The following is a 24582-nucleotide window of genomic DNA, read 5'->3' as shown; positions in this document are numbered from 1 at the left end:
CCGCCTTCAAATAGACACAGCACGCGAACTGTTTTGCTTTTCGGTTTTCGCCGCGACGACACAAGCCGTGGCAATCGAGCGTAACGACGCGTGACGCGTGTGGCCGGCAAATTATAACAGAACTGGTTGCAATAAATAGTTCTATGAGAACGAACGTAATTTCATTTACATGCGGTAAGCAGTTAAACAGATATATAGGGAAAAATACGAGGTTTTGTGTTTTATACTGTGACAATATTTACAGCTTAAATAGAATTGCTGGGTACGTGCTTGAAACGGTTTTGTTTCCACTGTAATACCGGTTTCTATCCATTTAACACAGTAACCTGACCTTACATGTCTGCTTTAACATCTTGTTTGCGGCATCAATCCAACAATACAGAAAAAAGGGGATACTGGTTTAATTGTTTAATACCACAATAAAGAAGCGAAGCAAAAAGACTGAAAGTTACACGGTGGTAGTGTTTGTTTTAACAGAGGATGTAAAAGTTGGCCCTTGTCCTCGACGGTCGCAAATCCCCCGGTCCTTGGCGCACCATGGCGCCATCCGGTGGCGCCAATCTGCAAATGATCCTATTACGCAGAGTACGTTGCATATCAAGTTGCCATCGTAGAGAAAATTGATGACAATGAACGGCGTTGTTAACGGCAGGGCAACTGCTATTATGAAAGTCACAGCATCGCAAGTAACGCAAAGTCCTGTTGTCACCATTGATCTTTTCACAAGTGCGGCGAGAATTTTGTCAGTATTCCTGCAAATTGTACATAAGATATCAAGTGTGTGAATAGATAATGTGCAGCACACTAATAATTTATCAAAAATTTAATGGTAATTTTTTTTACTTTGTAATAGTGTAATGTCATACATTGCTTTGTTTTACTTTTCCGTTTGTGTAAATCTGCAAACCAGCTAAAATGTCAATTTTATGCAGTAAAATTGTTAGAAAGTTGAAACTGTATTAAATGTACATTTCAAAAAGTAGTGTTTTATAATCATCTTCTAATCAATGTAAAAAATATAAGGCAACAACTTACATGGGTGCAGATCGCTGAAATTTGGTGTGACGCTTTAATGAATAAACAAACAGGCCCAACAGAGTCGCCTGCATGGCTACTGATCCTGCAAAAAGGACCACCAGAGGCACGCGAGAGCTCGACATCTCCACACATCCGTGCACACTCGTTTCGAAATTCCATATGAATCCCGTCAGGAAAATGCCTGCAAAACACCACATTTAAGTGTATCGGACTGAATACAAATGGTTGTTTAAATTAATCTATGTTAATAACAGTCTTCTCAGATGCATCTCATATCAGACAGCTCGTGGGTGTTTGTGACGTGTTAACAAAATTTATAGTTCTGGTTAATGCTTTTGCAAAATGAAGTAAAGATCGATGGAGCTGTCTGGTGTGATACTCTCCATAGAAATACAATATGCGATCCAAAGCCTGCCGGGGATATACTTTGAACTAACTGTATCCAGTTTTGTTTTTCTATATACGTATCACTACATCCTATCATTTATAAAACGTAACATGTCGCTGGTTGTTTGTATATTGTGGACCGAGTTGTTCTCGGAATCGATATACATGTCGCGTAGAGCATGAGCGATGGTTTACAGCAAGTTTATGGTAAAACTATAGGAAGTTGTTGCACAGTAATTGATTGGTTTTGATTTTTCTCGTTAGAAGCAGAACTTATGGGTAGAAATGATAGCTTGGCAATATAAGTGAAAGTAATAATCAGCAGTTCCGGACATTTTCACCCGAAAACACACAAAAATATATTATATCTGAGTTGCAAATTCCACCATTATACCTGCTACCATCATAACAAGAAATATGGGCAAAATAGCGGCGCTGATGATGCGAAGAGCTTTGCCGTGCATTTCTGACAGCGTTGGACTGTTGTAGCAGGCCCTCTGTCTTTTCCACAAGAACGTATACAGACAGGCTATTCCAGCAGCATAGAACAAGCAGGAGAAACACTGTAAATGCAAACAATTGATAAATTGCATTTTGTAATCCGATAGCAATGAAGGCAACGCATCTTAGAGGACAACAACAAGTAATATTCAAAAGGAAAGCCTACCTGCATAATCTTGCATGCAATATCGCTTGTGTAAACTGTGTAAAATATTGTGTGCTCACTGGAACAATTAAGAAATGACAGCACTGCTGCGGCCAAACTGAGGTTGTCTAACGTAGAAGTGTAGTTGTCTGAAACGCACAAAAATTGTGACAAATTATGATAAATTTGGAACAAGATTTCCATTGCGGAGCGTTGCTTACACCTTTGCGTCTTGTAGATTTCCTCGACGATCTGTGCAGTTGCTCCTTTTTCTGAAGGTTTTCTCTCTTCTTGCGCTTTGTTGCTCTCAAGCGGTGCACACTTACCGCTATCATGAGGTAGAACGAACAAATTGACAGCACAACACCAATAACAATAAGACCTATTCTCAGGGAGTGAGATTGATAGATAGTAGGTTCTTCGGTACTTGAATGGTTTCCTTGTGCCACAGTTGTCCATTTGAAAGGCATTGTTTCCACAAGTTTTAAGCTTGAGGTTATATTCGGCGTTGTCAATTTCGACTAAGTGCGCCAGGTTTTATTGTTCTTGGCCACATTGGAATCTATGAACTGAACTATACCTGATTTAAACTGTTATAAATTCTGTTAAATTTTCATTACATCCGAATTCTGTATGCTTTACATATGATGATTGCTTGAATTGATTTAATGGTTACAACAACATGACAAAACCAAAAGCCTAAAGAAACGTACTGGGATCTAAATTTATTAAACTTCATTTGCAACCAAAATCTGACTAAAAGTGCAACACATCCATCTTAGTCTGGTTCGACTAAACTGAAATAAATTCATCAACGTCTCATGACCAACAGAGAATGCCAAGGCACTCCCAAGCAACAAACCTCGCCCATATTCTAGAGGCTGCTTAGAGGTCTGCTGGTTTCAACTCAGTATATCTTCGGCTACTGTTTTTGGAAAAATTTGATCGATTTAATCCGTCGTTACTATTTGCCTGTTTAACGATAAAAAAAAAACACATCTACTCATAAGACTGGATCAAAACTGTTGTGTCTTGTATCGGCATCCACACAGCGCAGAATTGTGACTTGCGCAAAAACAGTGGTTCACTGGTTATTTACTGAAGCAAAAACTAATCATTAATTAATGCAGGGAAGTATTGATCTTGAGGTCTGGAAGTCACAAGATTTTGCCTGAAACTAATAATTGACTTATCAGAACTAATTATTAAACGTACCGTATCAGTCTTATATGTTTACGAACTGAATTCTCTTGATTTGGCACTCTTTTAAGAAGACTGATTTTTGTATGTAAAAATGGATCGAGGTACGTATCTACACCCTTCTAGTACCCACCCCAGACATGTGTATCGGTCCATAGTACATTCCCAAACGCTGTGATACAGACGGATATGCTCTCGTTACGACGACTGCAACACACGTTTACGTGCTTTGCGAGATGTATTCCTGGCGAATGGTTACCGGGCCAGCTTGGTAGATAAAGAAATGAAAAGAGCAGCAAAGATCCCAAGAGACCGTCTTCTCCAATACAACGACCATAGGAAAAACCCAACGCGTATACCACTTGTCATCACCTACATCAATTCGGTTGGCCGCCTCAAAAAGATCGCAAGAGACCTGCAACCCATTCTTCATTAAGACAAAGCAGTAAGTGAAATTTTCCCACTTTTACCAGTAATAGCCTATCGGCAACCTCCTAATCTTAAGAAACTTTTAACTACCTCGACACTGACTGCAACCAAACAACAGTTGGGAACTCATCCTTGCGAAAGCACCAGGTGCTCTCTGTGCAAATTGATTAACCCGGCGAACCACATTACTACTAGTAATAATAGCAACAAATTTGCACCAAAGGCATCATTCAGCTGCAAATCAACCAACGTGGTGTACGCCATATCATGTGCACGCTGCCCACACGCTCTGTACATTGGACAGACAGGGCAAACTCTGCGAAAGCGAATGAATGGCCACAAGAACGATGTCCGACACAGTAACACTGAAAAGCCAGTGGGGGCACACTTCAACGAGCCCAATCATAGCGTGGACGACATACGGGTAATGGTCTTGCAAAAAGTCAAAGGAAAATCAAGACTAGCAAGGGAAAAGGCCGAGCAACACCGCATTAATCGCTTCAACGCCATCAAAGATGGGCTCAACAGAGATTGGGAGTTCATGAGTCATTATCAACACGACGATGCCGCAGGAACGATACCGCAACACGACGACGCCAACTAACAACAGCTTATCGTTTCACAGTGCCCTTTTTCTTTGGCCGTCTTGCGCTTGCTTGTTGTATTGCCTTGTTTATTTACACCTGATGAAGCGAGAGGTACTCGCGAAAGCTAGTGTACATATTTGAATACAAAAGTCAGTCTTCTTAAAAGTGTGCCAAATCAAGAGAATTCAGAACTTATTGAGGCACCATTTTTTTTGCCTATTCTATCGATAAATACCTAAGCATACAGAATTGTAAATAAAGGCGAGTTTATATATTACCAGTAAGGAAAAACAACTATTCCCATACACACGTTTGTTTGTCGGGTGACAGACCTACGCAGCTCGCATTTGTGACGTAGTTGCGTACTTGTCACCTGAGAAGTAAAGTAATTTCTCCTCACGTAGGCTTCCCTCATTCAATTCAATTACTTTTCAGAATCTGAAGCCGTAGACGTAGAAGGTGTCGACAGGTCTTGTAACAGAACAACTTGCCTTTTGCATGTAAAATATTGGCATTAAGTTTACTCGGTGATTCATGACAGGCTAAGGTTTCAAATCGATTTCAGTTAACCATTTTTAGTTGTACAACGAAACATTGTGTACATAATATATTGACAGTGTGATTTACACTCTATACGAACTGCAAATACAACAGTTTTTGGAAAACCAAGTGTACTAAACAGACGCAGGCTCAGGCGTGGTTGGTGGGTGATCTTATACAGTAAAGTCATAGAAATTTATCATTCTTGTTTTTTATTGTAAAATGTTTTGTTGTCAGTTAATCTAACTATGGGTAGGTTTCCGGTCCCAGTGACACCATTAACAACCTGAGCATTAATGGTTGCCATTATGAAAGCTTTTTCCATGGGGAATACAAGAACGTTGGAAAAGTTACTTTGAAAACAAGTGACGCGAAGGGTTCTTCTTTCACATAACGCGATAGGTGTCTGGTCGTAACAATTCATCTATGGCTGGTGTTTGTGTAGTACAGTTGTTATTGATTGGATTATAGCAGGTGAACATTCGGTGTACATGTCACCAGCTAAAGTATATCGATATCACCAGCATTTCCTCCCGAACAAATAGCTGAAATTGTACATATCAAAGAAGCGAAACCAAAAGACTGAAAGTTACACGGTGGTAGTGTTTGTTTTAACAGACGATGTAAAAGTTGGGGGTTGTCCTCGACGGTCGCAAAGACTCCGGTCCTTGGCGCACCATGGCGCCATCCGGTGGCGCCAATCTACAAATGATCCTATTACGCAGAGTACGTTGCATATCAAGTTGCCATCGTAGAGAAAATTGGTGACAATGAACGGCGTTGTTAACGGCAGGGCAACTGCTATTATGAAAGTCACAGCATCGCAAGTAACGCAAAGTCCTGTTGTCACCATTAATCTTTTCATAAGTGCGGCGAGAATTTTGTCAGTAATCCTGCAAATTGTACATAAGATATCAAGTGTGTCTAATAGATAATGTGTAGCACACTAATAATTTATCAAAAATTTAATGGAAATTTTTTTTACTTTGTAATAGTGTAATGTCATACATTGCTTTGTTTTACTTTTCCGTTTGTGTAAATCTGCAAACCAGCTAAAAAGTTAATTTTATGCAGTAAAATTGTTAGAAAGTTGAAACTGTATTAAATGTACATTTCAAAAAGTAGTTTTTTACAATCATCTTCTAATCAATGTAAAAAATATAAGGCAACATCTTACATGGGTGCAGATCGCTGAAATGTGGTGTGACGCTTTAATGGATAAACAAACAGGCCCAACAGAGTCGCCTTCATGGCTACAGATCCTGCAAAAAGGACCACCAGAGGCACGCGAGAGCTGGACATCTCCACACATCCGTGCATACTCGTTTCGAAATCCCATATGAATCCCGTCAGGAAAATGCCTGCAAAACATCACATTTAGGTGTATCGGACTGAATACAAATGGTTGTTTAAATTAATCAATGTTAATAACAGTCTTCTCAGATGCATCTCATATCAGACAGCTCGTGGGTGTTTGTGACGTGTTAACAAAATTTATAGTTCTGGTTAATGCTTTTGCAAAATGAAGTAAAGATCGATGGAGCTGTCTGGTGTGATACTCTGCATAGAAATACAATATGCGATCCAAAGCCTGTCGGGGATATACTTTGAACTAACTGTATCCAGTTTTGTTTTTCTATATACATATCACCACATCCTATCATTTATAAAACGTAACATGTCGCTGGTTGTTTGTATATTGTGGACCGAGTTATTCTCGGAATCGATATACATGCCGCGTAGAGCATGAGCGGTGGTTTACAGCAAGTTTACGGTGAAGCTATAGGAAGTTTATGTATAGTAAATTAATTAGTTCTGCATTTTCACGTTAAAAGCAAAACTTCCGGGTATATTTTCACCCGAAAACATACAAAAAATATGATATCTGAGTTGCAATTTCCACCAATATACCTGCTATCATCATAACAAAAAATATGGGCAAAATAGTGACGTGGATGATGCGAATCGTTATTCATGTCGCGCAGATTATGAGCGATGGTTTACAGCAAGTTTATGGTAAAACTATAGGAAGTTGTTGCACAGTAATTGATTGGTTCTGATTTTTCTCGTTAGAAGCAGAACTTCTGGGTAGAAATGATAGCTTGGCAATATAAGTGAAAGTAATAATCAGTTGTTCCGGACATTTTCACCCGAAAACATGCAAAAATATATTATATCTGAGTTGCAAATTCCACCATTATACCTGCTATCATCATGACAAGAAATATGGGCAAAATAGCGGCGCTAATGATGCGAAGAGCTTTGCCGTGCATTTGTGACAGCGTTGGACTGTTGTAGCAGGCCCTCTGTCTTTTCCACAAGAACGTATACAGACAGGCTATTCCAGCAGCATAGAACAAGCAGGAGAAACACTGTAAATGCAAACAATTGATAAATTGCATTTTGTAATCCGATAGCAATGAAGGCAACGCATCTTTGAGGACAACAACAAGTAATATTCAAAAGGAAAGCCTACCTGCATAATCTTGCATGCAATATCGCTTGTGTAAACTGTGTAAAATATTGTGTGCTCACTGGAACAATTAAGAAATGACAGCACTGCTGTGGCCAAACTGAGGTTGTCTAACGTAGAAGTGTAGTTGTCTGAAACGCACAAAAATTGTGACAAATTGTGATAAATTTGGAACAAGATTTCCATTGCGGAGCGTTGCTTACACCTTTGCGTCTTGTAGATTTCCTCGACGATCTGTGCAGTTGCTCCTTTTTCTGAAGGTTTTCTCTCTTCTTGCGCTTTGTTGCCCTCAAGCGGTGCACACTTACCGCTATCATGAGGTAGAACGAACAAATTGACAGCACAACACCAATAACAATAAGACCTATTCTCAGGGAGTGAGATTGATAGATAGTAGGTTCTTCGGTACTTGAATGGTTTCCTTGTGCCACAGTTGTCCATTTGAAAGGCATTGTTTCCACAAGTTTTATCCTTGAGGTTATATTCGGCGTTGTCAATTTCGACTAAGTGTGCCAGGTTTTATTGTTCTTGGCCACATTGGAATCTATGAACTGAACTATACCTGATTTAAACTGTTATAAATTCTGTTAAATTTTCATTACATCCGAATTCTGTATGCTTTACATATGATGATTGCTTGAATTGATTTAATGGTTACAACAACATGACAAAACCAAAAGCCTAAAGAAACGTACTGGGATCTAAATTTATTAAACTTCATTTGCAACCAAAATCTGACTAAAAGTGCAACACATCCATCTTAGTCTGGTTCGACTAAACTGAAATAAATTCGTCAACGTCTCATGACCAACAGCGAATGCCAAGGCACTCCCAAGCAACAAACCTCGCCCATATTCTAGGGGCTGCTTAGAGGTCTGCTGGTTTCAACTTAGTATATCTTCGGCTACTGTTTTTGGAAAAATTTGATCGATTTAATCCGTCGTTACTATTTGCCTGTTTACCGATAAAAAAAACACATCTACCCATAAGACTGGATCAAAACTTTTGTGTCTTGTATCGGCATCCACCGGCGCAGAATTGGGACTTGCGCAAAAACAGTGGTTCACTGGTTATTTACTGAAGCAAAAACTAATCATTAATTAACGCAGGGAAGTATTTATCCTGAGGTCTGGAAGTCACAAGATTTTGCCTGAAACTAATAATTGACTTATCAGAACTAATTATTAAACGTACCGTATCTGTCTTATATGTTTACGAACTGAATTCTCTTGATTTGGCACTCTTTTAAGAAGACTGACTTTTGTATTCAAAACTGGATCGAGGTACGTATCTACACCCTTCTAGTGCCCACCCCAGACATGTGTATCGGTCCATAGTACATTCCCAAACGCTGTGATACAGACGGATATGCTCTCGTTACGACGACTGCAACACACGTTTACGTGCTTTGCGAGATGTATTCCTGGCGAATGGTTACCGGGCCAGCTTGGTAGATAAAGAAATGAAAAGAGCAGCAAAGATCCCAAGAGACCGTCTTCTCCAATACAACGACCATAGGAAGAACCCAACGCGTATACCACTTGTCATCACCTACATCAATTCGGTTGGCCGCCTCAAAAAGATCGCAAGAGACCTGCAACCCATTCTTCATTAAGACAAAGCAGTAAGTGAAATTTTCCCACATTTACCAGTAAAAGCCTATCGGCAACCTCCTAATCTTAAGAAACTTTTAACTACCTCGACACTGACTGCAACTAAACAACAGTTGGGAACTCATCCTTGCGAAAGCACCAGGTGCTCTCTGTGCAAATCGGTTAACCCGGCGAACCACATTACCACTAGTAATAAAAGCAACAAATTTGCACCAAAGGCATCATTCAGCTGCAAATCAACCAACGTGGTGTACGCCATATCATGTGCACGCTGCCCACACGCTCTGTACATTGGACAGACAGGGCTAACTCTGCGAAAACGAATGAATGGCTACAAGAACGATGTCCGACACAGTAACACTGAAAAGCCAGTGGGGGCACACTTCAACGAGCCCAAGCATAGCGTCGACGACATGCGGGTAATGGTCTTGCAAAAAGTCAAAGGAAAATCAAGACTAGCAAGGGAAACGGCCGAGCAACACCGCATTAATCGCTTCAACGCCATCAAAAATGGGCTCAACAGAGATTGGGGGTTCATGAGTCATTATCAACACGACGATGCCGCAGGAACGATGCCGCAACACGACGACGCCAACTAACGACAGCTTATCGTTTCACAGTGCCTTTTTTCTTTGGCCGTCTTGCGCTTGCTTGTTGTATTGCCTTGTTTATTTACACCTGATGAAGCGAGAGGTACTCGCGAAAGCTAGTGTACATATTTGAATACAAAAGTCAGTCTTCTTAAAAGAGTGCCAAATCAAGAGAATTCAGAACTTATTGAGGCACCATTTTTTTTGCCTATTCTATCGATAAATACCTAAGCATATAGAATTGTAAATAAAGGCGAGTTTATATATTACCAGTAAGGAAAAACAACTATTCCCATACACACGTTTGTTTGTCAGGTGACAGACCAACGCAGCTCGCATTTATGACGTAGTTGCGTACTTGTCACCTGAGAAGTAAAGTAATTTCTCCTCACGTAGGCTTCCCTCATTCAATTCAATTACTTTTCAGAATCTGAAGCCGTAGACGTAGAAGGTGTCGACAGGTCTTGTAACAGAACAACTTGCCTTTTGCATGTAAAATATTGGCCTTAAGTTTACTCGGTGATTCATGACAGGCTAAGGTTTCAAATCGATTTCAGTTAACCATTTTTAGTTGTACAACGAAACATTGTGTACATAATATATTGACAGTGTGATTTACACTCTATACGAACTGCAAATACAACAGTTTTTGGAAAACCAAGTGTACTAAACAGACGCAGGCTCAGGCGTGGTTGGTGGGTGATCTTATACAATAAAGTCATAGATATTTATCATACATGTTTTAATCGTAACATGTTTCTTTGTAAATCTAACTATGGGTAGGTTTCCGGCCCCAGTGACACCATTAACAACCTGAGCATTAATGGTTGCCATTATGAAAGCTTTTTCCATGGGGAATACAAGAACGTTGGAAAAGTTACTTTGAAAACAAGTGTAACAATTCATCTATGGCTGGTGTTTGTGTAGTACAGTTGTTATTGATTGGATTATAGCAGGTGAACATTCGGTGTACATGTCACCAGCTAAAGTATATCGATATCACCAGCATTTCCTCCCGAACAAATAGCTGAAATTGTACATATCAAAGAAGCGAAACCAAAAGACTGAAAGTTACACGGTGGTAGTGTTTGTTTTAACAGACGATGTAAAAGTTGGGGGTTGTCCTCGACGGTCGCAAAGACTCCGGTCCTTGGCGCACCATGGCGCCATCCGGTGGCGCCAATCTGCAAATGATCCTATTACGCAAAGTACGTTGCATATCAAGTTGCCATCGTAGAGAAAATTGGTGACAATAAACGGCGTTGTTAACGGAAGTGCAACTGCTATTATGAAAGTCACAGCATCGCAAGTAACGCAAAGTCCTGATGTCACCATTGATCTTTTCACAAGTGCGGCGAGAATTTTGTCAGTAATCCTGCAAATTGTACATAAGATATCAAGTGTGTGAATAGACAATGTGTAGCATACAATTCTTTCACTTTGTAACAGTGTAATATCATACATTGTCTTTTCCATTTGTGTAAATCTGCAAACCAGCTAAAAAGCCAATTTTATGCAGTAATATTGTTCGAAAGTTGAAATTGCATTAAATGTACATTTCAAAAAGTAGTTTTTTATAATCATCTTCTTATCAATAAAAGAATATAAGGCAACGCCTTACATGGGCGCAGATCGCTGAAATATGGTGTGACGCTTTAGTGGATAAACAAACAGGCCCAACAGAGTCGCCTGCATGGCTACAGATCCTGCAAAAAGGACGACCAAAGGCATACGTGAGCTGGACATCTCCACACATCCGTGCACACTCGTTTCGAAATCCCATATGAATCCCGTCAGGAAAATGCCTGCAAAACACCATATTTAAGTGTATCGGACTGAATGCTATAATGGTTGTTAAAATTAAACGATATTAATAAAGGTCTTCTCAGATGCATTTGTCATCTAGGTGAGTAATATTTCTTTGAATGATTTGAAATGATAATGATTCAGGCAGCGATCGTATCAGACAGCTCGTGGGTTTTTGCAACTTCTTAAAATTTTAGTTCATGCTTTTGCAAATTGAAGTAAAGATCGTTGAAGCTGTCTACTCTTGATTGAAATAAAATGTGCAATCCACAGCCTACCAGGGTATACTTTGAATTAACTGTATCCAGTTTTGTTTTTCGATATAGTTCCTATTATTTATAAAACGTAACATGTCGCTGGTTGTTTGTATGTTGTTGGTCGACTTATTCTCGGAATCGATATACATGTCGCGTAGAGCATGAACTATGGTTTACAGCAAGTTTATGGTAAAACTATAGGAAGTTGTTGCACAGTAATTGATTGGTTCTGAATTTTCTCGTTAGAAGCTGAACTTCTGGGTAGAAATGGTAGCTTGACAACTAAGTGAAAGTTATAATCAGCTGTTCCGGACATTTTCACCCGAAAACATACAAAAAATATATTATATCTGAGTTGCAATCTCCATCATTATACCTGCTATCATCATAACAAGAAATATGGGCAAAATAGCGGCGCTAATGATGCGTAGAGCTTTGCCGTGCATTTGAGACAGCGTTGGACTGTTGTAGCAAGCCCTCTGTCTTTTCCACAAAAATGTGTACAGACAGGCTATTCCAGCAGCATAGAACAAGAAGGAAAAACACTGAAAATGCAAATAGTTGATAAATACAGTGACACCATACACAAATCCCCAAGCTGTCAAGTTGTTGAATTTAAGCTTAAAAATATACACACTGTTATCGGCATTTTGTAATCCAATAGCAATGAACACAACGTATCTTAAAGGACACCAACAAGTAATATTCAATGGGAGGTAAACCTACCTGCATAATCTTGCAAGCAACATCGCTTGTGTAAGCTGTGTAAAATACTGTGTGCTCACTCGAACAGTTAAGAAATGACAGCACTGCTGCGGCCAAACTGAGGTTGTCCAACATAGGAGTAGATTTGTCTGAAAAGCACAAAATTTGTGATAAATTTGGGACAAGGTAACTGTTGCTAAGCATTGTCAAGCATTGCACATACCTTTTCGTCTCGTAGACTTCCTCAACGATTTGTGCAGTTTTTCCTTTTTCTGAAGGTTTTCTCTCTTCTTGCGCTTTGTTGCCCTCGAGCGGTGTACACTTACCGCTATCATGAGATAGAACGAACAAATTGACAGCACAACACCAATAACAATTAGACCTATTCTCAGGGAGTGAGATTGATAGATAGTAGGTTCTTCGGTACTTGAATGGTTTTCTTGTGCTACAGTTGTCCATTTGAAAGGCATTGTTTCCACAAGTTTTTCGAGCAAAATTAACTGATATGCTTGAGGTATATTCGGCGTTATCAAGTTCGAGTTATTGCGCCAGGTTTTTCTGGGTCGCGTTGTAATCTATGAACTGAACTATACCTGAAATTAAACTGTCATAAATTCTGTTAATTTTTTTTAAATGCGAATTCTGTATGCTTTACATATAATGATCGTTTTAAATTGATTTAATGGTTACAACTACATGACAAAAGCAAAAAAACGTGCTGCAGAAAGCTGCAGAAAACGTACTGGGATCTAAATTTATGAAACTGCATTTCCAACCAAAATCCAACTAAAAATGCACTACCTACATCCTAGTCTGGTTCAACTGAACTGAAATAAATTCGACAACGTCTTGTGACCAACAGCGAATCCCAAGACACTCCCAAGCAACAAACCTCGCCTACGTGACGATATTACACACATGGTCATGTTCAGACTTCTACAGTACATCACAGCAACATTTGGTTCGCGCTACTGATAACACATAAAGACTTCCCTTATGCGGCCGATCGCTACAACGTTCGGACGGTTTAAAATTTCTGCGAAATAGCTGTGCATCCTATAGGTAAAGTTTACTATTCTAGAGGCTGCTTACAAGTCTGCTGGTTTCAACTCAGTATATCTTCGACTACTGTTTTCGGAAAGCTAAGTAACTGTGACATTTGTTTGCGTTTGTAATCCTTAACAGCTTGAAAACAAAACGGATCGATTTTGTCAGTCGTCAATACTGTTTGCCTGTTTAACGATAAAAAAACATATCCACTTAACAGACTTGATCAAAACTGTTGTGTCTTGTATTGGTATCCACACAGCGCAGAATTGTGACTTGCGCGAAGACAGTGGGTCACTGGGTATTTACTGAAACAAAAACTAATCATTAACTAACATGGAGAAGTATTGTTCTTAAGGTCTGGAGGTCGCAAGATTTTGCTTGAAACTAATAATGGACTTATCCAAACTTTTTGACGCACACTTTTTTTTTATGCTTGTGACAAATTCCTAGGCATGTGGAATTGTGAGTAAATGCGAGTTTATATTTTACCAGTAAGGAAAACAAATATTCACAAACTCATGTTTGTTTGATGACTGACAGACCAACGCAGCTCGCATTTATGACGTAGTTGCGTACTTGCCACCTGAGAAGTAAAGTATTTTCTCCTCACGTAGGCCTCTCTCTCATTCAATTCAATTACGTTTCAGAAGCCGTAGGCGTAGGATGTGTGGCCAGGTCTTGTAACAGAACAACTTGCCGTTTGCTTGTAAAATATTGGCCTTCAGTGTACTTTGTGATTCACGATAGTCTGAGGTTTCATATCGGTTTCAGTTAACCATTTTTAGTCGTACAAAACATTGCTTTCATAATATATTGACGGTAGGATTGACACTCTTTACGTAAATACTCCAGCTTTCGTTCAACAGTTTTTCGAAAACCAAGTGTGCTAAACAGACGCAGGCTCAGGCGTGGTTGGTGGGTGATCTTATACAGTAAAGTCATAGAAATTTATCATTCATGTTTTTTATTGTAAAATGTTTTCTTGTCAGTTAATCTAACTATGGGTAGGTTTCCGGTCCCAGTGACACCATTAACAATCTGAGCATATAATGGTTGACATTATAAAGGCTTTTTCCATTGGGAATACAAGAACGTTGGAAAAGTTACTTTGAAAACAAGTGATGTGAAGGATTGTCCTTTCACATAACGCGATAGGTGTCTGGTCGTAACGGTTCAGCTATGGCTCGTGTTTGTAAAGTACAGTTGTTATTGATTGGATTATAACAGGTAAACATTCGGTGTATATGTCACAAGCTAAAGTATGTCGATATCACCACCATTTCCTCCCAATCAAATAGCTGAAATTGGCAGATAAACCAGACCTGTCGTTTCCGCATCTCGAGCAACCAGGTCGAGACGTCGTGTTTGCGTAAATAGTGAGAGAAAGAAAGAGAGAAAAAATTAACACGCTTGGGCGATTCGCTCTCGACAGCCAGGCGACGGTGCGTGACGAGTAGTTTTCAATGACTTCTGCGACTGTCAATATCTGAGCGCATATTCACATTCCGAAGCACAGGCAGGCGGTAAAATGTCAGACAAGGTCAGTTAAGGGATTAATCTAGACCTAAAAAGGGCCAAGAGTCAAATAAAACTGGGTCTAGTTGTATCAGATTTACACATATTGATACAACATCGCTAAAACTATGCGTTTTTTATTACTACTCGTTGTGTTGTTCGGTTTCGAACCCTTAGCGTAAGGCTGTTAGAGTTAATATACGAAGTACAGGTTTATTGCATGAAAAGCTATCGATCGATAATTTGCCTTGAATTGGCAAGTTAAGCAGCTTACATGAAGCAGCACTGGTCCCCAAGGACATTCATTTGCTTTGAATGCGTGTGGAATCAAACAAACACACATCCTTGCAAATTTACGTAGTCTAACGGCTCTATTCTTCTTCAGTATCACACAATGCAGCTAGGTCGCTTAACTCTGGTAATAGTCTCCTGTATCGCCTTGACGACCTTTACTGAAGCTGCAAATAAATGTTACAAATGTGGTGCTCGTTTGAAGCCTGGCTGCTCTGGTGCCACCTGCAACTTCGATTGTCCTTTACAGAACTGTACATGTAAAGCCTTGTGCCACACAACCATACGACTTGACTACGACAGAGGACATACGATTTATTCATCCTGTGTCACCCAGGTTTGTACACACACCTGAACGGACCGTATGCCTCAGTTTGTTTACGACATAGAAAACGATACTGCTTGTATTGTGTAGAAACGCGGCGTTTCAGCGCTATGCTGATGCGTTCCAATAAAGCGAATTTGAATGCTGGAATAGGTTACCTCCAGTCCACAACAATTCATGACTTTATAATCTTTTGCACTCCTTTGTACGTGATACGATTTTGCATTTGACCAAGCGAAAGTTTAAAGAAAAATAATAAGATTGACGCGCCAATTATGGCTAAGAAATACCAGACTATATAATTTTACATCTTGAACGACTTTTACATCTTGAACGATTTTTGCAACATCGAGCAGGCCATGAAGTATTTTATCGATTGGTTCACATTGTCTTGTAAACTACCTGCAGTTTCAACTTTTTTTTGTATATAGCAAATATAAATGTATAAATGTAATTCAAAAGACAATCTTTAACGATTTTTACGTTCAGCAAAACCTATGCGAAGACAGCAGCAAGGAACTGAGCTTAAATTTTCGGGACGATCAAATAGCTGGAAAGTGTGAGGAATACAACGATGGGGAAGTGTTGTGTGAGTGTGGTCATGACGCCTGCAACAACATAACCCTGTTTCGGAGATTTATCGAACCTCCAATGAACGGTGAGATTTTGTAAATTTACAGTTGTTCTGAGAAATCGTCACGGAAATTAAGGTGGATCAGTGATCATGCATAAAGAAAGTTGCACTATTCATTTTTACAATACTTATATATTGATGTCACCTGGGTCGCACTTTACAACGTACCTAAGGTACGATGGATATTGAAAGCATGAAAAATCGTATCAAAGGGAATGTGACCACAATATTGTAATAATAGGAAATTTCGTGCATGTTAACAATACCAAAACTAATATGTAGACATGCATTCCACCGAAGCAGAAGTGACGGACAACAATCTTCCGATCATAGTCGGATGTGTGTGCGGGTGTTTTGTGCTCCTCATCCTTGGATTAATAGTGTTCCTGATGCGGAGATGCCGCCACAAGGAGGAAGAGTACAAATGCAAGATGACGAGTGGCAGTCGTCTGTCGTCCGACGACGCTAGTCTGATTGATGTGGGCTGGGAGGAAAGCTGCAAACACACTGGCAGCTACTCGGCATGCAGGTACAGAGATGTTGATCCTAAATATTATGTTTAATGACTACGATGCACATACGAAGACTACGTCATGCCTTGCTTCCTTAGTAGCCTTTGCTTTACAGTGCAAGCAGGTAAAATATATTTATCAAAAGCCTTAGCTATGACTTGTGACGCCAATCAGGTCAGCTCCATATAATCCTGGTGATAGACCAAGCACGTCATTTTCAACTAATGATGGCATAAGCTGTTTCCGAAACCTTTTTGAATAAATAAAAAATGTTTTTAACAGTATGGGTCAGTATTTTTATTCTCAAAATAGTAACGAATGTATGATAAACGATTGTTGCTTCATAAACAAATTGCCCTGATTTACGAAAAATTTCATTGCTCCCTAATTACTTTTGATCTGATCCAAAACGTTTCAGATATTCTTCGAGCGTCGCTACCCAATACACAAGGGGATCGCGTGGTAACGCCCTCAACCATAACGACCACTACCTGCCAATCGAGCTAACAGGCTCGGTGATAGGTAAGTCCTTGATACTTTAAACTATAGGTTTCCGTAACTTTAGACAAATGCTTTCGCTGGGTTAAGGGCGTGGTCGTTTCGCCGAGGTCCGAAAAGCAAAACTCCAGCAGGATGACTCGAGTCCGCAGATCGTGTCCGTGAAGATATTCCGACTGCGTAACTACGGCGCCTGGAGACAGGAGAAAGATATGCTTGCTGAGAGGTAAGTCCTTGTTTTTGCTATTTCCAAGGTGCAAACCTAAAAAGGTTATTAGAAAAAGTCAGCCCATTAATACCAACATTAAATATCTATCAACCATTCGAAACAACAAACTTCGATCGCTTTATGTTCTGAATATTTCGACGTTTGGTCCATACGTTTAGCTCAAAGTGACTATTTCTGAAAGTATATATGCTCAGGGACTAATTAATATATTTTTTGTGCAAGGTTCGAATTAGCAGCTCGCAATTCGCAAATTGCGAACCGTTTTTGGGTTGTTGCGACCCGTTTATGAGATTATTGCGATGCAACACGCAGCAGATTATAAGGCGCCGCATCCTCCTTTATCTATTTATTCGTACACGCAACAAGCGCTGATGCAAACAACGTTAATAACGTTTTTTGGCAATGTCAACGACTATTTTCTTTTAATCCTCGTATTTTGTCAAGCCTCTTTTGCGCAAGTCAATGAAATGATGGCGATGTATGACCAAACAAATATTACGTCAACGAGTTTATAACAGCAGGTTTTAAGCGTAATGCACAATCGCGTACGAAGCAAAATTTAAGTATTGGAATTTAGGTTGTAACGTTTTTGCGATACGTTTTTTTACCGCTAATTCGAACCCTGTTGTGTATTTTCCTGCATTAATGTTTAGATTTTTATCGACTGGAAGTGTAATGAGAATCTATAAAAGGCGTATTTATGCCACAGGTGGATGCGACACGACAACATCATAGAATTCTACGCATCTGAGCAACACACGGTCCGCGGTCATTTGCAATACTGGCTCGTCACCGCATATTATCAACAAGGAAGCCTGTCAGAGTTCTTGAGGAATCACGTATTAGACTGGATTCAATTTTGTGATATGGCTCGTTCCATTGCCAAAGGTTGGTGATACATTACCTTATGCTAGGATCTACCACCAGGCCAGGATATAGCTTGTTGTTTATATTTGATTTTGTCAAGGGGTCTATGCGACAAATAACATGAAATAAACCAATACCATTGATTGTCGTCATTTAATAGATTCCCTGTCCTAATCTTTTCAATTCTTATGTGTGCAAAAAGAGCCATAGTATTCATTGAGAACTGTAGACAGGGTGTACACACTGTATCGAACATATAGTGTATGCAAGGAATTTTTTTTTGTAAATGCTCTCTTATATATTGCTATCGATTTTAGAACCAGAAACTTTTATTTTTTATATTCTTCATATTCCGCACCCTATAATGTTTAAAAGGAGGAGTAGGGAACATGTTAATGTCATGTTGAAAACTCTATAGCTTATAGAATATGCATAAACTTAAGTTCCTTCAATAGGTTTGTCATACCTCCACGCCGAGAATGATGCAACCGGGAGGCCGAAAATACCAATCGCCCATAGAGACATAAAAAGTTCAAACATATTGGTGAAGGACGACTGTGCGTCTTGTGTCCTCGCTGATTTCGGCCTCTCACTGAAGTTGGATCCCGAGCTGACCCAGGACGAACTTTCAAACGCAGGTAAGAAAATTTGTGCAAGAAAAATATACCAAACCCAAAATTTTTATAATTTGTGTACATTCATAATGCTTGGGCTCACGTAAATTTAAATGTAAAGAATCTAAATTTATTCAAATGTAACTTTGGACCAACATTTAAGTTACACTTCTATTAAATACTAACAGGTCAAGCCGAAACCATTAGTTCCTGCAATATCATTTTTCCACAGGAAAGTGTCATGAAATCAAAGACAAAAGAGCTTTTTTATTTGTTTAAGGTCAAGTTGGTACCTCCCGCTACATGGCGCCAGAGCTACTGGAGAGACTCGTTAATCTTACTGACATTGAAATGTTCAAGCGAATGGACGTTTACGCTGTCGGGCTCGTTCTGTGGGAAATGGCCAACCGATGTGAATATAGCGAAGGTAGAGCTTTTAATAACGTACCAAAACCTTTTATTAAACCGTTCCAATGAGACGAGGTTAGAGTTGAAACTAGGACAAATACGGGTCGAACTTAAAACAAATATTCATGATCTTAAATATGTAAAACCTGTTTTCTTTCCGGGTTTTCATCATTTATTTTTACCATAACATAAAATGTATTGAAACGTAAGAACCCTAACATTGAAAAACTTGGTATTTTTACCACCATAAATGTACACCACTAACGCTTCTCAAGGTGACAGTTGCAATGTTTTTATATTCTTGAGTTTTTGTAAAGCTTGTTAACTGCATAAAGGTACGGCAGCTCCTTATATGCCACCGTTCGGAGGACAGATCACCGATCATCCGACTAAAGCCCAGATGTTGAAATTGGTTTGTCGCGAGAAACAGAGACCAACCATACCAGAGTACTGGAAAGATCACAAAGTGAGTATTTCTGCTCTCGTATCTCAGTCGGTAGAGAAGTGGTGATTGCCCTTGGTCGTGAGTTTAAACCTCGTTGGGAACAATTTTTCATGCTCAATTTTTGTTGGGAAAAAATGCTTTGATCCAGCTTAGTTGCGATGTCATTGAACTAATGATACTTTTTGTAAGGAGATTTATGTTGCCACTAAGAAGACACACGTGGTGTTGCGATGACGCATTAGATATTACGATGAGCCTGTTTTGGCCACATTACTACATCAAATCTGGTATCATATTTCTTAAGTTTCGCAAATAACTGTACATTAACATAGGGAAATAGTTTGATATAAATAGTGAGCACATATCTTTTGTAATTTCCATTTTCTAATTGACAAAGTAGCGCATTAAGATTCGGATTACTTCAGGCAAAAGAATCCGGGTTCGACAATTAATAAATCGAGCTTTTCAATACGTCATACTGTCTGTCATGACTAAACAGATTTCCTTTTGCTAAACACAGGGAATGGTTTTCTTCATCGAGATGTTGGATGAGGCTTGGGATTATGAACCGGAATCTCGCATCACTGCCGGTTGCATCTACGAGCGTCTGCTGCAACTTCGCGGCATGGATGACGTCAACACTGACATCATCGATGTTGACGTTGAAGAGAAACGTCGAGTTGATAAGGAAAATGAGGTTAACAAAATGACCGAGGTCATATCGACTGTCGTTTGAATGGTTTTTGGAACGAGACAAAATAGCATAGAGTTCAAATACACATGTTTCATGATTTTGCAATGTATGACGCCTATTTCTATGTTATAAGCGCCTTGGGTTTAAGTTTTCCTTTTCAAATATCAGATTCGTTTACAGTACCGTTGGTGTAATACCCTTATAAATTGTATTACTATACGACAGATCATGTTGAATTTTGTTTTGGAATATAGTCAATTTTGTATCTTTAAATGTGATGACGTTTCTTAGTGGATGTTCTTATTGATAATGTATGGCAAGAAGCAACGTTTTTTTCTATTTTCCTGTTTCCCATTGTTCCTCCAACGCCTTTCTTGTCGCGCTGTTTTGCATTATTACGTGCCTATGTGTTTGTGTGTGTACCTCATTATACAATCACCCGATCCTGGTATTTTTGCTTTAGCTTGGTATTTTTGCTTTAGTCAAACACATGGGGTTACACAAAACCTATTTTATGCCACGTTTTTAACAGCTTCCTCATAGACTATGTATGACAAGCAACATGTATTGGCCTCAAACGCTCCCCCGCTCCTATATATATCGAAACTACAAAACGCCAATACCGTAATTGGAAAATCGAACCAAGAACACCATGTTACGTGATGGCTTGTAATCTCAATTAGAAAGTATTGAGAGACTTAATAAATCCAAAATTTCTGACCGATAGGCATCGACATGCAACCTGTGCCCTTAAAATTTTGGATCCATAGGGATGGGAACCACTACTTCTTGTTGCGCAAACTAAAGTATGGCATGGGTAGGAAACACTTTTTGGGACTGCGTATTTTAAATAGCTACCTAAATTGCTTTGCCTACATATTCGTTATATTACAGAGAAGCAACAACAACAGGGGACAAATGTATAATCACAACATTATAGCTACTAATCAGCGTACTATTGTTAAGCGATTCAAATGGCTTATTGCTATTTCCGCCCGTTGTCTCTGTGAATCACTAGAGGTTCGACGAAAAGGGGGAGGCACGGGGAGGTATTTACAAGGGTTAAAATTCTGTTCGGAACCTGTTGTGATATGTATTTGCTTTCATGTACTTTTGAAAGTTATTAGCTTTTAAATGTATACTTTTGTAAACAAATAGCTTCGGAACATTTTTGTCAGTTATTAATCTTTAATGAAACAAACGCAGGTTCTACATAATAAATATATGAATATAAAGATCCACTGGAATGGTAAAGTTGTAATTGCTTCAAAATGATAGATGTCCAGACCTGTCGACTACTTGCGCATTTTTCGAGACCCCCTTTTGGACGACTTATGTTCGTTGCCTGTATGTGTACTGAATACAAAACGTAACATCCCGAATTATATATATGTGATCGGATTGTGGAGGTGATTGCCTATGCAGCTAGTCTGTATCGATTTAGGTACCTATATTTATTTATCGAGTTTATCTCCATATGATTTAGGTGTAAGTAGAACGTTATGTTTACTTCAAAATAGTTGCATCATTGTTTGAAAAGAGAGTTGTTAAATTAGGCATAAAAGTACACAGTAAGTACAGAGCAGACAAGTGGAGCAATTGAGATGAATAACAAATCTCTTCTGTTTGTTCTGATATGGAGCGAACTAGTTTTCGGTAAGTCGGCTACTGTTTTATTTACAAGTTATATTTATTTCCCCTTTAATTACCCCAGCTTAGTTTCCGTATTTAAGCATTAACATTATTTAAACGTTACAGGAATGATTCCTCCACCATTCCCACCACCACCTCCACCGCCACGAATTCCACGGTTTCGGAAACCACCTTTTATTATTCCCCCTCCCCCGCCTCCACCGCCTATGATTCCAAATGACTTCCTCCAAGAAGGTGTATTAATTGTTCATTTCGTGGTAAAACCAGCAGTATTTGTTATTTTTTGTGGTAAATGCGCGGTCTAAATAATGTTGACAACTCCAGTCATTATTTATGTTTGTTTGATGGAAATCTGGACAGTTTGGTTTTCGCATGGTGTTCACGAATGGTTTGTCAGTCAAGCGTGCCAAATCCAGGTACAATTTGTGCCTGAGCTATAATTCTGCATTGTGTGTATTGTGCGCAACCTAACAGACAAAATACTAAAAATATTGATGCCGCAAGGTGGCCTTAAAGAGGCGCAGCGGGAAATCCAACTTCACTTGGCTCAGCTGTGTTTGTAAACAAACGTTAGATAACAACCAGAACCTAACATACAACTCAAATGTTTGAGACTTGTGTTAAAGTGTTTTCTCATAATACATTGTGTTACTATAGATAACAACTGTTGGAAATCTGCCTTTGGTTACAATCGAGTCAGTCTACAATACAATGACCCATCATGTCAAGTGATTGGCAGCCTGGTACGAACATCAAGCAGGGGATACTATGTTGTTTATGTAAAGGATGGATCACTTGGAAAAGGGGGTGTGTGCAAGGTACACTTACATAAACTTATCTGTTTATTTATTGTTGTAGTAATGAGACGATAGATTTCAAACAAAGGTAAGGTGCACTTGTAGAATTTGGGTGGCTAAAATTCTGTCATAATTGAAAGATTAGAACTGGGTCCATACTCACTTTTATTATTCACCGTTCACATGTATTAAATTTTGTATATACTGTGTCTGTTCAGGTTATGAACTCTGCAGGCTATGACGAAGACAAAGTAATTGGAACATTTACCGGTGAAAACTACCAGGCCATCCACCAATGCGATGATTCACCAGATGCACATCTTTATATTGAATGTTTTACTGGAAGGAAGTTTGAATATGTTGAATTTGAATTCATGTTGGGTAATATTTTATGCATGTTATACATTTGATATTGTTGGAAATATATTCCAGTTTGTATGATGTTTGTAAATTGATATGAATTGGTGCAGTATTTAAACTAGATTTTTTCAGTAGTGTGTCAGTTTAACTTAAACATACATTCCAATTGTAAATCTTTCCATACATTGCATTTTGCATATGTATATTAATATGTTAAACAGCATTGGCGTCTGTAGCTCATATTGTTTCATCAACTATTTTCAGTAACAACATTTTCACAACAAGTGGATTGGTTGCCAGTCCACCTTGGTTCTTTTACCTATCCATTGCTTGGCTGTGATTCTTGTTATATTCCCATGCATTTTATTGAGTGGGAATATGAAATCCCCTTTGAGAGTGTTAACATTCATGTTGAAGTTGAAATATTTGAAATGGCACCATCGGATGTGTTACTGGTAAGTATTCTGATTGGAGCAATGCAGTTATAGCTATATTGGTAAAGGCTGATTATCCATCTTGAATGAAAGTAATTGGTTTCAGCTTTAAAACTGAAAGTTTCATGAAGTGTTACTAAGCAATAAGTAACAAACCTTTTGTTTTTTGGCAGATTGTCAGTGATGACCATTACACACCGACACAGACTATCAGGGAAAGTGGGGTTTATTCTGTCACAGGTGGCAAATTGAGGATACAGTTGATCAGTGGGATGGCCAGGGGAAGAGTGACACGTTTTCACATCGAAATGTCACGTAAGTAACATATTGTTGCCTAATTGACAAGTTTTTGTGCATTTTCCCTTTACTATTAGGTAGACTGCTAGGAATACTAACATATATAGCATGCTAAAAATAACTTATTGGTTTATGATAAATATAAATAATATTCTTTTCATGACATTAACTACCTGAGTTTAGTTTATCTACTATACATACATCACAACATTGAACCACTGTTTTCTTTTAATTTACAAACCAATTGTGCATATTTTGACACATACATGTGTTATTTCATTCTCACAGCTAGAAACCATTACATACTCACTAACATTGGTACAAGTTTGTGACATGTTTATCGTCGTAAGTATAACATCTGAAAAATGTACTGCAGCCTTCAGAGGCCCCTGCAGCGACCAGAAATACCTGCCCTCGGAACCAGTTGATGTCGAAATTGATCGAAGGTGTCAATCTTATGTGTACAGCTTCACAGCTAACGAACTTCCCCAAATGGCCATTTATGTTGAAGCCCATACTCCGGAAGAGTCCCCATACTGCAAGGTGAGTGGTTAACCAAGTGTTTTCTGACAATGTATGTGTTAAGATGCCACCTGATATAATAAAAAAAAACTTGTTGTTTTGGCGTATCATAATTTGATAGAAGCAGCATTGACGATGTTTGTGCTGATTGGCATACTAGTGTGTA

General features: G+C 39.0%; 5 protein-coding genes across 5 annotated transcripts; 2 read left to right on the top strand and 3 right to left on the bottom strand.

The window, feature by feature from the left end:
- Nucleotides 1-448: 448 nt before the first annotated feature.
- LOC145909416 (uncharacterized) lies at nucleotides 449-2541 on the bottom strand. The gene is made up of 5 exons (XM_082996808.1): nucleotides 2295-2541; nucleotides 2093-2220; nucleotides 1820-1988; nucleotides 1036-1219; nucleotides 449-752 (listed from the first exon to the last, which is right to left on the bottom strand). Exons 1-5 carry the CDS (start codon nucleotides 2539-2541, stop codon nucleotides 449-451), a joined length of 1032 nt encoding a protein of 343 aa, XP_082852934.1.
- Nucleotides 2542-4864: 2323 nt separating this feature from the next.
- On the bottom strand, nucleotides 4865-7752 carry LOC145909415 (uncharacterized). The gene is made up of 5 exons (XM_082996806.1): nucleotides 7506-7752; nucleotides 7304-7431; nucleotides 7031-7199; nucleotides 6005-6188; nucleotides 4865-5720 (listed from the first exon to the last, which is right to left on the bottom strand). Exons 1-5 carry the CDS (start codon nucleotides 7750-7752, stop codon nucleotides 5417-5419), a joined length of 1032 nt encoding a protein of 343 aa, XP_082852932.1. The 3' UTR covers nucleotides 4865-5416.
- A 2380-nt stretch (nucleotides 7753-10132) lies between these two features.
- Nucleotides 10133-12853, bottom strand: LOC145908970 (uncharacterized). The gene is made up of 5 exons (XM_082996287.1): nucleotides 12495-12853; nucleotides 12293-12420; nucleotides 11943-12111; nucleotides 11125-11308; nucleotides 10133-10878 (listed from the first exon to the last, which is right to left on the bottom strand). Exons 1-5 carry the CDS (start codon nucleotides 12739-12741, stop codon nucleotides 10575-10577), a joined length of 1032 nt encoding a protein of 343 aa, XP_082852413.1. The 5' UTR covers nucleotides 12742-12853; the 3' UTR covers nucleotides 10133-10574.
- Nucleotides 12854-15225: 2372 nt separating this feature from the next.
- Nucleotides 15226-20804, top strand: LOC145908327 (TGF-beta receptor type-2-like). Its single transcript, XM_082995584.1, has 10 exons — nucleotides 15226-15464; nucleotides 15942-16110; nucleotides 16369-16615; nucleotides 17017-17120; nucleotides 17187-17322; nucleotides 18035-18213; nucleotides 18648-18830; nucleotides 19087-19233; nucleotides 19550-19680; nucleotides 20180-20804. The coding sequence occupies exons 1-10, from the start codon at nucleotides 15231-15233 to the stop codon at nucleotides 20393-20395; spliced, it is 1746 nt and encodes a 581-aa protein (XP_082851710.1). The 5' UTR covers nucleotides 15226-15230; the 3' UTR covers nucleotides 20396-20804.
- Nucleotides 20805-21957: 1153 nt separating this feature from the next.
- LOC145909414 (uncharacterized) lies at nucleotides 21958-24226 on the top strand. The gene is made up of 7 exons (XM_082996805.1): nucleotides 21958-22009; nucleotides 22112-22240; nucleotides 22664-22824; nucleotides 23022-23184; nucleotides 23428-23618; nucleotides 23771-23912; nucleotides 24183-24226. Exons 1-7 carry the CDS (start codon nucleotides 21958-21960, stop codon nucleotides 24224-24226), a joined length of 882 nt encoding a protein of 293 aa, XP_082852931.1.
- Nucleotides 24227-24582: the final 356 nt, after the last annotated feature.

This window comes from Ascidia mentula, chromosome 7 (genome assembly GCF_947561715.1).
Source record: "Ascidia mentula chromosome 7, kaAscMent1.1, whole genome shotgun sequence".
Lineage (NCBI taxonomy): Eukaryota > Metazoa > Chordata > Ascidiacea > Phlebobranchia > Ascidiidae > Ascidia > Ascidia mentula.
Note: the sequence above shows the minus strand (reverse complement) of the source record. Positions and strands in the feature narration are given on the sequence as shown.